Source organism: Apodemus sylvaticus, chromosome 7, assembly GCF_947179515.1.
Source record: "Apodemus sylvaticus chromosome 7, mApoSyl1.1, whole genome shotgun sequence".
NCBI lineage: Eukaryota > Metazoa > Chordata > Mammalia > Rodentia > Muridae > Apodemus > Apodemus sylvaticus.
Genome location: NC_067478.1, coordinates 128,530,048 through 128,546,524, shown reverse-complemented (window position 1 = coordinate 128,546,524; position 16,477 = coordinate 128,530,048). Strand labels below are relative to the sequence as shown.

Below are 16,477 nucleotides of genomic sequence, written 5' to 3'. Positions count from 1 at the left end.
ACAGTCTAGCCTCATGGCAGCCGGTTCCCAACACTCTCCAAGTCTACTCTCTCTCAGTTTACCTATTCCTTGGCTCAGGCCTTGTCTGCCCCATGTCAAAGAAATTCTAAAGTAGTCTAGTTACATGTCACCTTCCCTGTACTAACCTTGATAATAACTGGAGGAAAGAAATGTGGGGCTGGAGCAGTGGTGGGGAGACAGACCAAGAGATTCTACTTTAGAAGAAAATCCTAATTATATTCCTAATGTAACCACTCAAAAGCCACAGAGTCCTCAAATGATTGCAAATTCAGAGTACTATGCTAAGCTGTGGTCCACTGACCCTGCCTATCCTTTCTCGTCATTTAAGCTGACCCAACCCACATTTCAGACCTTTCTACTACTTCTTCAGTTCCATAAAGGTGCCCATGGTCCTTTCCAAGCTGTCTTCACAACACCTTTCCAGATGGCTGTTTAGAGCACTTCTACTTCCTATGATACTCAGCACATCAACACTGAACCTCCCCGTGCAGTTTAGATAAACTTCCACCACCATTTCTTTGACACATCCAAGTTTAATGTCTATGCGAAACATAAATCTTGGTTTCACTAGGCTATTAGCTCCTCAGTAAACTGCTCTTATTTAGCATAAAGCAACTTTAGTAAACATTTCATGATTAGATGCTAATGTTAAAGAATGAATATGGCTATGGTATAAAAATAGCTTATTCAACATTAATGTGTAATAATATGACAACTGAGAAATATAATCTATATTCAAAAAATATCTCAAAACTTTTCTGGACTACAGTGAAGTTATATGGCACATCTACTGATCAAAGTCAAAACAATATAATCAGGACTTCAGTTCACTAGGTGATTTGTCTGTTTGTTTGTGAATGTTTAGAGAGTGAGGGGTGCAAAACAATTTCAAGTTCATATGGGGGAACATGTACATGAAAGTACACAAGTTCATATGGGGGATCATGTACATGGGAGTACACGAGTTCATATGGGGATCATGTACATGAGAGTACACAAGTTCATATGGGGGATCATGTACATGAGAGTACACAAGTTCATATGGAGATCATGTACATGAGAGTACACAAGTTCATATGGGGATCATGTACATGGGAGCACACAAGTTCATATGTGGATCATGTACATGAGAGTACACAAGTTCGTATGGGGGAACATGTACATGGGAGTACACAAGTTCATATGTGGATCATGTACATGAGAGTACACAAGTTCGTATGGGGGAACATGTACATGAGAGTGCACAAGTTCATATGGGGAATCATGTACATGAGAGTACACAAGTTCATATGGGGAATCATGTACATAAGAGTACACAAGTTCATATGGGGAATCATGTACATGAGAGTACACAAGTTCATATGGGGGAACATGTACATGAAAGTACACAAGTTCATATGGGGAACATGTACATGAGAGTATACATGTTCATATGGGGATCATGTACATGAGAGTATACATGTTCATATGGGGATCATGTACATGAGAGTACACAAGTTCATATGGGGATCATGTACATGAGAGTACACAAGTTCATATGGGGGAACATGTACATAAGAGTACACAAGTTCATATGGGGGAACATGTACATAAGAGTACACAAGTTCATATGGGGGAACATGTACATGAGAGTACACAAGTTCATATGGGGAACATGTACATGAGAGTACACAAGTTCATATGGGGGAACATGTACATAAGAGTACACAAGTTCATATGGGGAACATGTACATGAGAGTATACATGTTCATATGGGGATCATGTACATGAGAGTATACATGTTCATATGGGGATCATGTACATGAGAGTACACAAGTTCATATGGGGGAACATGTACATAAGAGTACACAAGTTCATATGGGGGAACATGTACATAAGAGTACACAAGTTCATATGGGGGAACATGTACATAAGAGTACACAAGTTCATATGGGGGAACATGTACATGAGAGTACACAAGTTCATATGGGGAACATGTACATGAGAGTACACAAGTTCATATGGGGGAACATGTACATAAGAGTACACAAGTTCATATGGGGAACATGTACATGAGAGTATACATGTTCATATGGGGATCATGTACATGAGAGTATACATGTTCATATGGGGATCATGTACATGAGAGTACACAAGTTCATATGGGGATCATGTACATGAGAGTACACAAGTTCATATGGGGGAACATGTACATAAGAGTACACAAGTTCATATGGGGGAACATGTACATGAGAGTACACAAGTTCATATGGGGAACATGTACATGAGAGTACACAAGTTCATATGGGGGAACATGTACATAAGAGTACACATGCTCATAGAGACCAGAGACCAACCTCAGGGGTCACTGCCCACAAGTTGTCTCTACCATAAGGCCAGACTGGCTGACTAAAAAAAAATCACAGGGTCCTCCTGCCTCTACCATGCTAGCACTAGGGTTAGAAACAACTGCCACACTGAGACTCAAGCTCGGGCCTTACGCATGCACACAAGCAGTTGACTCAGACATCTCTCTAGCCCGGCAAAAATTATTTTTGAATTTCTGGCATTCTTATACATATTCTTTTGGCTTGTATATGATACAAATTTAAAAGAGCACTTCAAAATTTCATGGACAGGAAACCTGACTCTTAACAATTTTCATTAGCTCTTTTCTTTCTGCCACCGCCATGCCATCCAGACTAAGAAGACCCAGAAACTCCGGAGCCACGTTAGCCATGGCCACGGCCGCATCAGTAAGCACTGTAAGCACCCAGAAGGCTGCAGCAATGCTGGAGGCATGCGTCACCACAGGATCAACTTTGACAAACATCATCCAGGTTACTTTAGGAAAGTTGGTATGAGGCACTACCACTTGAAGAGGAAGCAGAGCTTCTGCCCAGCTGTCAACATGGACAAACTGTGGGCGGTGGTCAGCGTGCAGACACGGGTCAGTGCAGCAACAACCAAGCCTGGAGCTGCTCCGTCATTGATAGTGTTAGATCTGCTGCAGAGTTCTGGGCAAGGGCAAGCTCCCTAAGCAGCCTGCCAGCAGAAGAGCTGAAGAGAAGATCAAGGGCGTTGGAGGAGCTTGTGTCCTGGTGGCTTAAAGGCCACTCTGGGGTTAATTAAATGCTAACATTTTCCATGTGGTCTGAGTAGGTTCTTTGCATCCTTCCTTGTCTGCATGTTGGGAATCTGCCTAACATTCTAGGAAGATGTGAGGTGTGGGCCCTTGATAGTCACTCAGTCTGTGGTAATAAACGCAACCCAACTTCACACAGTTGTAAATTCCTACATCCTGTGTGCTCTATGTATGGGTCTTGATGTTCAGAGAATTGATGAATATCATTACTTTCAGCCAAAGTGAAGAAACCTGATCTCAAAAAATCCTGAGGGCCAGAAGTGAGATGGGTTTTTCTGAAAAGCTAAAGTTCTGAGAAAATCCTTGCCATCCAGATTGCTAACAGTTGCCTGGCTTACTATAATGGACATGTAGCTCAGGACTGGGTTACTTATTACTGGACAGATTAGCATGGTATACTTAGGGGGAGGAGGTAGCAGGCTCCATCCAGCTTCTCTTTCTCAGTGGCATCCAGGGGTTGCTAGGCAGCACTGCTACCTGCAATAGGACACCACAGCAAACTGGCTGGAATACTTCAGAACCAGAGCTGTGGCCTTTGAACTATAACCTTGGAGTAAATAAAACCACGAACCTGATTGTTTACACCTTTAAATCTGGAACATTAAACCAAAGTTAACACTTGAGTTTTTAGGGAATAATGGAGATTGTATGTTCAGTACTGAAGCTGCTTTCCTAGACATATGCATATTAAGAGGCAATATAAGTGGGGGTCGCTTAATATGGAAAAATTAATTTTAAGATGTCTTAGAGGATAAAAGGCATCTGGCTCTAGAGATACTACTGTATGTCACAGCTAGTACTACTAGAGATCCAGATGTGTCTTATGGGGTGGAGGGTGATGGGTATGCATGTGGCAGTTAGGACTAGAGGGTCTGTAGCATGACAATTGTATGTAACCATAGCAATTCTACAGAAAGGTTTTAGGCATTGTTATCTTCATTGTTATCTCCTAAAGCATATATTTAAACAGGTTTTTATAACAAAACACTTATACTATTTGTATAAATTATTTTAGCTAAGAGTTTCATGTCATGATAGTAAACTGTTTCTGTTAGGAGCTGGAGATGATAGGCTTGAGAATAAGGGAGTCCAGGTCTTGTGTGAAGAACCCGGAGAGCCTTTACTACATTCTGCCAGCCGCACACCCGGTGCTGCATGGCCCACCCCACCCAAGCCATCAAGTATGGGTTTTGTGAATTAAGATGAGGTCACACTCATGGATGTTTCTGCATGCATGTATGTCAGCCCTTGGAGGCCAGAAGGGCACTAGATCCCCTGGGGATGGAGTTAAACAGCTTGTGGGTGCTGGGAATTGAACCTGACTCTCCAGCCTCTAAGTGCACTATTTTAAAATAAAAAGTTTCAAATGTTTAAAAACAAAAACAAAAAAAAACCAATTTTCATTATTTAAACTTATAATCATCTTCCATGAACCTACAACATGAAAAAAGTAGCATCCCATAAATACATTTTTAAAAAAGAAAATCAATTACACCAAAATACTACCTGAATTTTTTTTCTTTTCATCTTTTCTTTTTTTTTCATGTTTCTCTTCACCATCTGTTTCACTGAATAACATTTCTGGTATCTAAAATATAGAATGAAATGAATGGAATGTAACCCAAAACCTATTGTTCCTGGCCAAAAGAATTACAGGGATGGAAATGGAGAGGAACCTGAGGAAAAGAAGGTCCAGCGACAGGCTCAAAGTGGGATCCAGCTCCAGGGGAGGCCCCAAGTCCTGACACTAGTACTGAGGCTATGGAGCACTCAAAAAAAGGGACCTAGCATGACTGCACTCTAGAAGACCCATCAAACAGCTGAAGGAGTCAGATGCAGATATTTGTACCCAACCAATGAACAGAAGCAGCTGACCCTTGTGGTTAAATTAGGGAAGGCTGAAAGAAGCTGAGAAGGGCAATTCTGTAGGCGGACCAGCAGTGTCAATTAATCTGGACCCCTGAGATCTCTCAGACACTAGACCACCAAACAGGCAGCACACACCAGCTGACATGAGGTCTTCAACACACATAGAGGACTGCTGGGTCTGTGTTCATTCAGAGATGATGCACATAACCCTCAAGAGACTGGAGGCCCCAGGGACTTTAGAGGTCAGGTGGGGTGGAGGGTGAGGACATCCACATGGAGAAGGGGGTATGAGATGTGGAACAGTCAAAGGGTGAATGGGAGTGGGGGAAATAAAACAAGAAGCATAAAAAATTAATTAATTAAAAAACTAACGCTGAGCTTCCATTCACTGATTTATGACAAAGCAGCAAAGTCTCAAATAGGTTTTAAATGAGCATTTGTGGGGTACAGTATATTAGGTGGAGCACTTGTGAGGAAAGCAAGCATGTGGAAGTGTGTATTCACACCCACAGAGAGCAGAGGGCAAGCCTGTGCCATTCTCAGGAATGGTAAGCCCCTTTGTGGAAACAGGGCCTCTTGTTGTGCTCTCTGTCCAATCAGACTTGCTTCCTGGCTAAGACCCACCTGTTCCTGCTTTCCCAGAGCTGGGATTACAGCATGCACCACCATGCCCAACATTTTACATGGCTTATGGAAGAGCCAAACTTGGTCCTCACCACTGTCTTCATGCTTGGATGGTAAGCTATACCTTTGAGTATCCCATTCTGATCCCAAGACACTCTCACCGTCCAGCCTAACTCCTTCCCAAAGCCAGCCTCCTCTCAGCTACTGCTCCAATCTACAGTCTAGAGTCACAGTCACCCTTCACTTCAAACCCTCTGTATTAGCTAATACCCTTGCTCTCCTTCAAGCCCTAATTTACCACTTTATTAGCTAAATTCCTTGGTAAAGCGTAATTCCATTTGTGTAAGAGTCCTTAATTTCCCTGCCCACACTTGTTTCATTAAACTCAAGGAACAAAACCATAATAGTAGCTAAATTCAAGTCACCATTTGTCCAGGTGTAAACAAGTGTAGAGGTGGCTTAAGAAAAAACATAGACCTGTGCTAGCTGACCTTGAGGAAACAGACTCAACCTCTCACTTCTTTCATTACTATTAAGTATTCCAATTGCCTTCTCTCATCTCTTCAGCCTGCCAAACATCATCTCTCATCCTTCATTAAGTAATAATATCACTTCTGAATTCAGGGGCAAAAAACAGAAGTGTATCCAACACATTATACCTGCTTACTATTCTCATAGAACAAAAACCTTGCCTGCCCTCTTATCTAGCTTTGTCTGAAATCTAGCTTTGTCTATGATATGTATGACATCACACTAATGCTGAAATGTACCAGACAAGAACATATATTTCTATTAAACAAAAACAAGAAAGCAGCATAACACCCAGAGGAAGCAGGACTTCTACATGCTCTAACATGTCCAGAATCATAGGACCAGCAGTGAGGAGGATATAACATCTGTCCCAACACCGCAAGACATAACAAACCAGCAGGATCCAGGGACACAGGGAACCCGCCCCACCATAGCACGGGTACCTTGCTGTCTGGGCTGCTTTACCTTGGGTGTAAACTCTGCACCCACTCTCATAACACCCAGAGGAAGCAGCAGGTGCTCTAACACACCCAGGATGACAGGATCACAGGGTCACAGGACCCAAGGAGCTTGGTCACACCAGGATCTCGGGGCCACAGAGTCAGTTTGACTACCAAGAGCTTTGACATACCCAGGATCTCAGGATCACAGGATCCCAGAATCACAGAACCACAGATAGCTAGACTCTGAGGAGTTCTGAAATAACCAGTATCACAGGAAAGAAATGCTACAGTCACATATAGCAAAGGCAGGTAGCACTATAGACAAACAGATGGCAGGAGGCAAGCATGAAAACATAGGCAGCAGACACCAAGGTAACTTGGTATCAGCAGAACACATTTTTCCCATCATAGCAAGTCCAGAATATACCATCACACTGAAAAAGCAAGATTCAGATAGATCTAAAATGATTTCTCATGGTGAAGACAATAGAACACTTTGAGAAGGACATAAATATCTCCCTTAAAGAAATACAGGAGAACACAGATAAACAAATAGAAGCCCTTAAAGAGGAAACACAAAAATCCCTTAAAGAATTATAGGAAAACACAATCAAACAGGCAAAGGAAATGAACAAAACCATCCAAGATCTAAAAACGGAAATAGAAACAATAAATCACAAAGGGATACAACCCTGGAGTTAGAAAATCCAAGAAAGAGATCAGAAACCATAGATGCAAGCATCAGCAACAGAATACAAGAGATAGAAGAGAGAATCTCAGGTGCAGAAGATACCATAGAAAACATTGACACAACATTCAAAGAATATGCAAAAGGCAAAAAGATCCAATCCCAAATCAGCCAGGAAATACAGGACACAATGAGAAGACCAAACCTTAGGATGATAGCTATAGAACAGAGCAAAATTTCCAACTTAAAGGACCAGTAAATATCTTCAACAAAATTATAGAGAAAACTTCTCTAACCTAAAGAAAGAGATACCCATGAACATACAACAAGTCTGCTGAACTCCAAATGGACTGCACCAGAACAGAAATTCCTCCCGTCACATAATAGTCAAAACACCAAATGCACTAAACAAAGAAAGAATATTAAAAGCAGTAAGGGAAAAAGGTCAAGCAACATATAAAGGCAGACCTATCAGAATCACACCAGACTTCTCACCAGAAACTATGAAAGCTAGAAGATCCTGGGCAGATGTTATACAGACCTTTGAGAAAACAAATGCCAGCTCAGGCTACTATACCCAGCAAAACTCCCTATTAACATAGATGGAGAAAACAAGATATTCCATGATAAAACCAAATTTACACAATATCTTTTGACAAATCCAGCTCTACAAAGGATATTAGATGGGAAAGACCAACACATGGAGAGAAACTACATGCTAGAAAAAGCAGGAGGTAATCATTCAACAAACCCAAAAGAAGATAGCTAAACAAACATAAGTCCACCTCTAACAATAAAAATAACAGGAAGTAACAATAACTTTTCCTTAATATCTCTTAAATTCAGTGGACTCAATTCCCCCAATAAAAAGACATAGACTAACAGACTGGATACATAAAAAGGACCCACCATTTTGCTGCATACAGGAAACGCACCTCACTGAAAAAGACAGACACTGTATCAGAGTAAAAGGTTAGAAAACAATTTTCCAAGCAAATGGTCCCAAGAAACAAACTGGAGTAGATATTCTAATATCGAATAAAAATTTGACTTTCAACGTAAAGTTATCAAAAAAGATAAGGAGGGACACTTCATACTGGTCAAAGGAAAAATCTATCAAGGCAACTCTCAATTCTGAACATCTATGTTCCAAATGCAAAGGCACCCACATTCATTAAAGAAACTATAATAAAGCTCAAAGCACAAATTACACCTCAGATAATATTATGGGAGATTAAAACAGCTCACTCTCAACAATGGGCCAATCATGGAAACAGAAACTAAACAGAAATACAGTGAAGCTAACAGACATTATGAACCAATTGGATCTAACAAACATATAGAGAACATTTCATCCTAAAACAAACCAATGTACCTTCTTCTCAGCACCTCATGGTACCTTCTACAAAACTGACCATATACTTGGTCACAAATCAGGCCTCAACAGATACAAAAAGATTGAAATAATCCTATGCATTCTATCAGATCACCAGATCACCATGGACTAAGGCTGAACTTAATTTCCAACAAAAACAATGAAAAAAACATATACACATGCAAAGTGAACAACACTCTACTCAATAACTTGGTCAAGGAAGAAATAAAGAAAGAAATTAAAGACTTTTTAGAATTTAATGAAAATGAAGACACATCATACCAAAACTTATGGAACACAATGAAAGCAGTGCTAAGAGGAAAACTCATGGCTCTAACTGCCTCCAAAAAGAAACTGTAGAGAGCTGACACTAGCAGCTTGACAGCACACCTAAAAGCTCTAGAACAGAAAGAAGCTAATATACGCAAGAGGAGTAGAAGGCAGGAAATAAACTCAGGGCTGAAAATTAACAAAATAGAAACAAAAGAGCTATACAAAGATTCAGCAAAACCACAAGCTGGTTCTTTGAGAAAAATCAAAATGATAAACCCTTAGCCAGACTAACCACAGGGCACAGAGTCATTACCCAAATTAATAAAATAAGAAATAAAAGTGAGACATGATAGAAACTGTGGAAATTCAAAATATCATCAGATACTACTACAAAAGATTATACTCAACAAAATTGGGAAATCTGGATGAAATGGACAATTTTCTAGACACGCACCAGATGCCAAAGTTAAAAGAGGATCAGATAAACAACCTAAACAGTCCGATAACCCCTAAAGAAATAGAAACAGTCATTAATAGTCTCCCAACCAAAAAAATCCCAGAACCAAATGGGTTTAGAGGAGAATTCTATCAGACCTTCAAAGAAGACCTAATACCAATACTCTTCAAACCATTTTACAAGATAGAAATGGAAGGAACACTACCCAATTCGCTTATACCTAAACAACACAAAGACCAAACAAAGAAAAAGAACTTCAGACCAATTTCCCTTATGAGTTCGATGCAAAAATAATCAATAAAATTCTTACCAATAGAATCCAAGATGACATCAAAACAATCATTTACCACAATCAAGTAGGCTTCATCCCAGGGATGCAGGGATGGTTTAATACACGGAAATTCATCAATGTAATCCACTATATAAACAAACTCAAAGAAAAAAACCACAGGGTCATTTCATTAAATGCTGAAAAAGCATTTGACAAAATTCAGCAACCCTTCATGTTAAAAGTCATGGAAAGCTCAGGAATTCAAGGCCCATACCTAAACATAGTAAAAGCAATATACAGCAAACCAGTAGCCAACATCAAACTAAATGTAGAGAAACTTGAAGCAATCCTACTAAAATCAGGGACCAGACAAGGCTGCCCACTCTCCCCTTACCTATTCAATATAGTACTTGAAGTTCTAGCCAGAGACAACAGAGAACAAAAGGAGGTCAAAGGGATACAAATTGGAAAGGAAGAAGTCAAAATATCATTATTTTCAGATGATATGATCATATACTTAAATGATCCCTGTTTTAGTCAGGGTTTCTATTCCTGCACAAACATCATGACCAAGAAGCAAATTGGGGAGGAAAGCGTTTATTGAGCTTACACTTCCACATTGTAGTTCAAAAGGAAGTCAGGACTGGAACTCAAGCAGGTCAGGAAGCAGGAGCTGATGCAGAGGCCATGGAGGGGTGTTTCTTACTGGCTTGCTTCCCCTGGCTTGCTCAGCCTGCTCTCTCTTATAGAACCCAAGATTACCAGCCCAGGGATGGTATCACCCACAAGGGGCCCTCCCCACTTGATCACTAAGTGAGAAAATGCCCCACAGCTATATCTCATGGAGGCATTTCCCCAACTGAAGCTCCTTTCTTTGTGATAACTCCAGCCTGTGTCAAGTTGACACACAAAACCAGCCAGTACAACCCCAAAAATCCCACCTGAGAACTCCTAAAGCTGATAAACAACTTCAGCAAAGTGGCAGGAGGTTTGCAGCCATGCAGGAAGAACAATAATATGCACCTACCAGTACCCCAAGAGCTCCCAGGGAGCAAATCACCAACCAAAGAGTACACATAGAGAGACCCATGGCTCCAGCTTCATATGTTGCAGAAGATGACCATTTCAGACATCAATGAGAGGAGAGACCATGGGTGCTGTGAAGGCTCGATTGCCCAGAATAAGGGAATGCAAGTCAGGAAATTGGGGGTAGGAGCCTGTAGGGGGAGGGGGAATAGAATAGGGTTTTTCAGAGGGGTAATGCAGAAAGGGAATACCATTTCAAATGTAAATAAAGCAAATATCTAATAAAAAATCAACTCAAACAAATGAGTAGCCTTCCTCTACTCAAAGGATAAACAGGCTGAGAAAGAAATTAGGGAAACAACACCCTTCACAATATAAAATACCTTGCTGTGACTCTAACAAAGAAAGTGAAAGATCTGTATGACAAGAACTTCAAGTCTCTGAAGAAAGACATTGAAGATCTCAGAAGATGGAAAGATCTCAGATGCTCATGGATTGGAAGGATTAATATAGTAAAAACAGCCATCTTGTCAAAAGCAATCTACAGATTCAATGTACTCTCCATCAAAATTCCAAATCAATTCTTCATAGAGTTAGAAAGAGCAATTTTCAAATTAATTTGGAGTAACAAAAAACCCAGGATAGCAAAAACTATTTTCAACAATAAAAGAATTTCTGGGGCAATTACCATCCCTGACCTCAAGGTGTACTAAAAGGATAGAGAATAATACAGCCTAACTCTAATGACCCCAAGAAGTCAGAAGTTTAAAATGCTATCTCGCTTTGTTAGAAACTAGGTAAAAGGTCATATTCCATAGCCCGCCCTTTGTTTAGAGCTAGCAGAAAGGCCTTGAATAAGTGATCCTGGCCCCACAAGGTAACTGGAAATGGGCTAAGCTTATCTTGCTTCTGTAAATTGCTTAGCCATTATCCCTATGCAGGAGGAGTTCACACAGCTATAGACATTCAAGAATATAGGAAACTAATTGGTCCACTGCATGGATAATTTAAACTGATTGGCTCGGATTTAGAGGGCTCTCCATGCTAAGAAATGATTGGTTTGTGATTCACTGGCTTTGTCATAAACTTATAAAAGCTGTCGCAATTCAGCACTCATGGTCCACAGTCCTCTAACTCTGTGCGGTGTACGGCTGTGGAACCCAGAATTCTGGAATAAAGAAACCCTCATGTTATTGCACCAAGACTGTTTCTCTCGAAACAGATTTGGGTGTCGCCTTGCGGGGCGTGGGGTGCTGGGGCACCTTCGGTTTTTGGGGGTCTTACGGTACTACAGAGCAATAGTGATAAAAAGTGCATGGTATTAGGACAGAGACAGACTGGAAGATCAATGGAATAGGATTGAAGACCCAGAAATGAACCCATACACTATGGTCACTTGATCTTGGACAAATGAGCTAAAACCATCCAGTGGAAAAAAGACAGTATTTTCAACAAATGGTGCTGGTTCAAGTGGCAGACAGCAAGTAGAAGCATGCATATTGATCCATTCTTATCTCTCTGTGTAAAGCTCAAGTCCAAATGGATCAAGGACCTTCACATAAAACCAGATACACTGAAACTAATAATATAGAAAGTGCAGAAGAGCCTTGAATACTTGGGCACAGGGGAAAAGTTCCTGAACAGAACACCAACAGATTATACTCTAAAATCAAGAATTGACAAATGGGACCTCACAAAATTCAAAGTTTCTGTAAGGCAAAAGACAATGTCATCGGACAAAACAGCAACCAACAGATTGGGAAAAGATCAATCCTACATCCGATAGAGGGCTAATATCCAATATATACAAAGAACTCAAGAAATTAGACTCTAGACAATCAAATAACCCTATTAAAAATAGGGTACAGAGCTAAACAAAAAATTCTCAAATGAGGAAACTGGAATGGTCGAGAAGCTCCTAAAGAGATATTCAACATCCTTACTCATGAGGGAAATACACATCCTTAGTCATGAGGGAAATACATATCAAAACAACCCTGAAATTCCACCTCACACCAGTCAAAATGACTAAAATCAAAAACTCAGGGAACAGATGCTAGTGAGGATGTGAAAAAAGAGGAAGACTTCTCCATTGCTGGTGGGATTGTAAACTGGTACAACCACTCTGGAAATCAGTTTGGCCGTTCCTCAGAAAATTGGACATAGTATTACCTGAGGACCCAGCTATACCACTCAAAAGATGCTCCAACCTGTAAGAAGGACACATGATCCACTATGTTCATAGCAGCCTTATTTATAATAGCCAGAAGCTGGAAAGAACCCAGATGTCCTTCAATAGAAGAATGGATACAGAAAATGTAGTATATTTATACAATGAAATACTACTCAGCTATTAAAAACAATGAATTCACAAAATTTTTAGGCAAATGGTTTGATCTGGAAAATATCATCGTAAGTGAGGTAACCCAATCACAAAAGAATACACATGGAATGCAATCTCTGATAAGTGGATATTAATTAGCCCAGAAGCTCTGAATACCCAAGGCACAAATTGCATAACAAATGACTCCCATGAAGAAGTATGGAGAGGGTCCTGATCCTGGAAAGGATTGATCTAGCATGGGAAGGGACTATAAAGACAGAGAAAAAGGAGGGAGGTGATTGGAGAAGGGATGGAGAGAAGAAGGTTTATGGGATATAAGGGGAGGGGGGATCCGGGAAAGGGGAAATCATTTGGAATGTAAACAAAGACTATAGAAAATAAAAATATTAAAAAATAAAATAAAATAAAAGAGAAAAAAAACAATGAATTCATAAAATTCTTAGGCAAATGGATGGAACTTGAAAATATCATCCTGAATGAGGTAACCCAGTCACAAAAGAACACACATGGTATGCACTCACTGATAAGTAGATATTAGCCCAAAAGCACAGAATACCCACGATACAATTTATAGACCACATGAAGCTCAAGAAGAAGGAAGACCAAAGTGTGGGTGCTTTGGTTCTTTTGAGAAAGGGAACAAAATACTCACAGAAGTAAACATGAAGATAAAGTATGGACCAAAGACTGAAGGACACAACATCCAGAGACTACTCCACCTGGGGATTCATCACATATACAGTCACCAAACCCCAGCACTATTGTGGATGCTAGGAAATGCTTGCTGAAAGGAGCCTGATATGGCAGTCTCCTGAGAGGCCCTGCTAGAGCCTTACAAATACAGAGGCAGATTCTTGCAGCCAACCATTGGACTGAGCACATGTTCCCCAATGGAGGAGTTAGAGAAAGGACTGAAGGAGCTGAAGGGGTTTGCAACCTTATAGGAAAAACAACAATATCAACCAACCAGACCCCCCCACCGCCCCGCAGAGCTCCCAGAGACTAAGCCATCAACCAAGGAGTACACATGGCTCCAGCTGCTAGTGGAGTGGGTGGAGAAACACCCTCATAGAAGGAGGGTAGGGAGGATGGGATAGGGGGTTTCCAGGAGGGGGAGAATAGGGAAATGGGATAAAATTTGAAATGTAAGGAGAGAAACTATGTAATAAAAAATCAGTAAGCAGTTGGAAATATGAATGTCATTTAAAGTACCATGTGTAAGGTTATTATTGATTCAGACAAACTAAATTAAGTGGACTGTAGTTTCAAAGATGCTATGAGTTCACACATTAAATTCAACTACTTTTAAACATTTTGGAATATCAGTATGGTTTTTAAAAGAACTTAAATTTTCATTTTGTAAAATTCTTAACTATAAAGTTGGGCACATAGTGGTGCATTCCTTTAATCTCAACACTCCAGAGAGACAGGTAGATCTCTAAGTTCGAAGCCCACCTGGTCTACAGAATGAGTTCCAGAGTAACCAGAGCTAGACAGTGAAACTCTGTTTTGGTTTGGTTAAGAAAAAAATATTCTATTTTTTTTTAATTCTAGGCTAGCTCTTATTAATCTAATAAATCCAAGACAAAAAAAGTTTTAAAAAGATAATTATCTCTTTATCTCATTAAAATTTCAACACTCAACTTAAAGTTTCATTCCAATGTTGTATATTCTCCCAAAGTATCCTAAGATAGAAGAAACCAGAGATGATTGCAGAGTATAAGTGCTCAGCCCTCAGTTAAGCTAATGCTCACACTGGTGCTAAGTAAACTGTGAAAGTGACACCACACAGCACGCGCTTTGTGTTTGTATCTTCACGGTTCAGCATCACAACATACCTTCTTCATGCTGCTGTCTGACCAGCCCTCCATCCACAACACCTGGCATTTCTTATGTAAAGCTGGATTACTCTCACAGTTTATTATGAAGTTCAAATTTGCAGAATCCATAATCAAAACAATATGCAAGTTTTGTTGAATTCCTGAAAAAATGGTAAGAAACTGTATGAAAATTATGAGAATAATTCTGATTATGAGAATAATGATAAATCAGACAATTTACAGTTTAATGAGATGGTCATTCTTTACAAATGAAACAGTAGGATGTGCTTCTGAAAAACAGCAAGTTACAAAATAATAATAAGGAAAATTTTGTGTAATGGTTAAAAAACTACTTGCTTCTCTGCAATCTAGTATCTGCTCCCACACCCAGAAACACATGGACAGCACTGACTAGACTCTGGATTCCAAGAAAAAGGCATCTAGCTGGGAGTGGAGTGTAGTAGGGGATACTAGGATTTAAAGAGGGGAGAAAGGCTGATATAAATATATTTAAATTTTCAAAGAATGAATAAAAATATTTGTACACATGTAAGTCATGTTTGCAAGCAAAGAAAAAGTCATAGGAATGACTGGGTGCCATAATTTTTGTCTTTTTAAAACATTCTATTTTATTTCCATAGTGCACAATAAAGTGTTTCTGTATAAATTATTAGTTATTTAGCATTTCAAAGCACTATAAGGATCTATAAAGATTTAAGGTCTAGCACAGTAAGCATACTATGCTTGGATAAAAATGCAGACAGCAAGGGCCAGTGTTGCAAAACACATCCCTGCAATCCCAACATTTCCATCTGATAAAATGTTCTACAATAAAATGTTATAGCTTCTGTGCTACTTTCTAAAACCTGCAGAAAAAAGTAATAGAAAATGAAATTACCAAAAAAAAACCCTTAATTTCAGATAAATTTGTAATCTATTAAGAATTAAGACATATTTTTTTTATTATCATAATTCACTTTTATTTATCTCTGAAAATCTTCCATATCCTTACTTTTAATATCAATGCTTTCACCAAACTAAAAACCAGTAATAGAAGGTTTAAATAGATATGTTTCTAAGTTGCCTGTGATATCAGAGTTATGGAGAACAATTCTGAATTTTACCTAGTCTTAATGTCTTATTATTGTACACACTTAAAGAACAGTATTTCAAAGTTAACTCATATGTCTGAAAAGATTCCTAATGAACCCCGATGCTTGTTTATATTACATTTAAATTCCACTTAGAGATTGGATCTCTCTGAAGACATGGGAATCCTAGAACCATGTCTTTAGATCATCTAGGCCTGGAATTTATGACAGTCTCCTGAGCCTACTGACTGCAAGTATTGGAGACATACGTCAGAAACACCTGCTCATTTTGATCTTGCCAAGCAATTATAGAAAAGTTGAGATTTGTGGAAACAAAATGATCAGACACATTTTATGTGATAACAAAGAAAATAATTTTTTTCATAATAAGCAATACTTTTGACTATAATAAAATTATGATTTCCAATTTGTTCAAAACTTTAGGTTATGAATTAAGACATATTAAAAAGCCAAGGAAGTCTTTAGTGAATGTGTGCTGTTTAACAAGTACATGGTCACG

At 39.4% G+C, this 16,477-nt stretch overlaps 1 protein-coding gene and 1 pseudogene across 1 annotated transcript in view; one reads left to right on the top strand and one right to left on the bottom strand.

Annotated features, from left to right (window-relative positions):
- Positions 1-16,477, bottom strand: part of Dync2h1 (dynein cytoplasmic 2 heavy chain 1) — a 252,371-nt gene that overhangs the window by 139,115 nt on the left and 96,779 nt on the right. Inside the window, exons 52-53 of the mRNA XM_052189168.1 lie at positions 14,885-15,027; positions 4,652-4,733 (exon numbers count right to left, since the gene is read on the bottom strand). Of these exons, the coding sequence (XP_052045128.1) occupies positions 4,652-4,733; positions 14,885-15,027 (225 nt within the window). The remainder of the gene's footprint in view (positions 1-4,651; positions 4,734-14,884; positions 15,028-16,477) is intronic.
- LOC127689458 (60S ribosomal protein L27a-like) lies at positions 2,691-3,110 on the top strand (annotated as a pseudogene).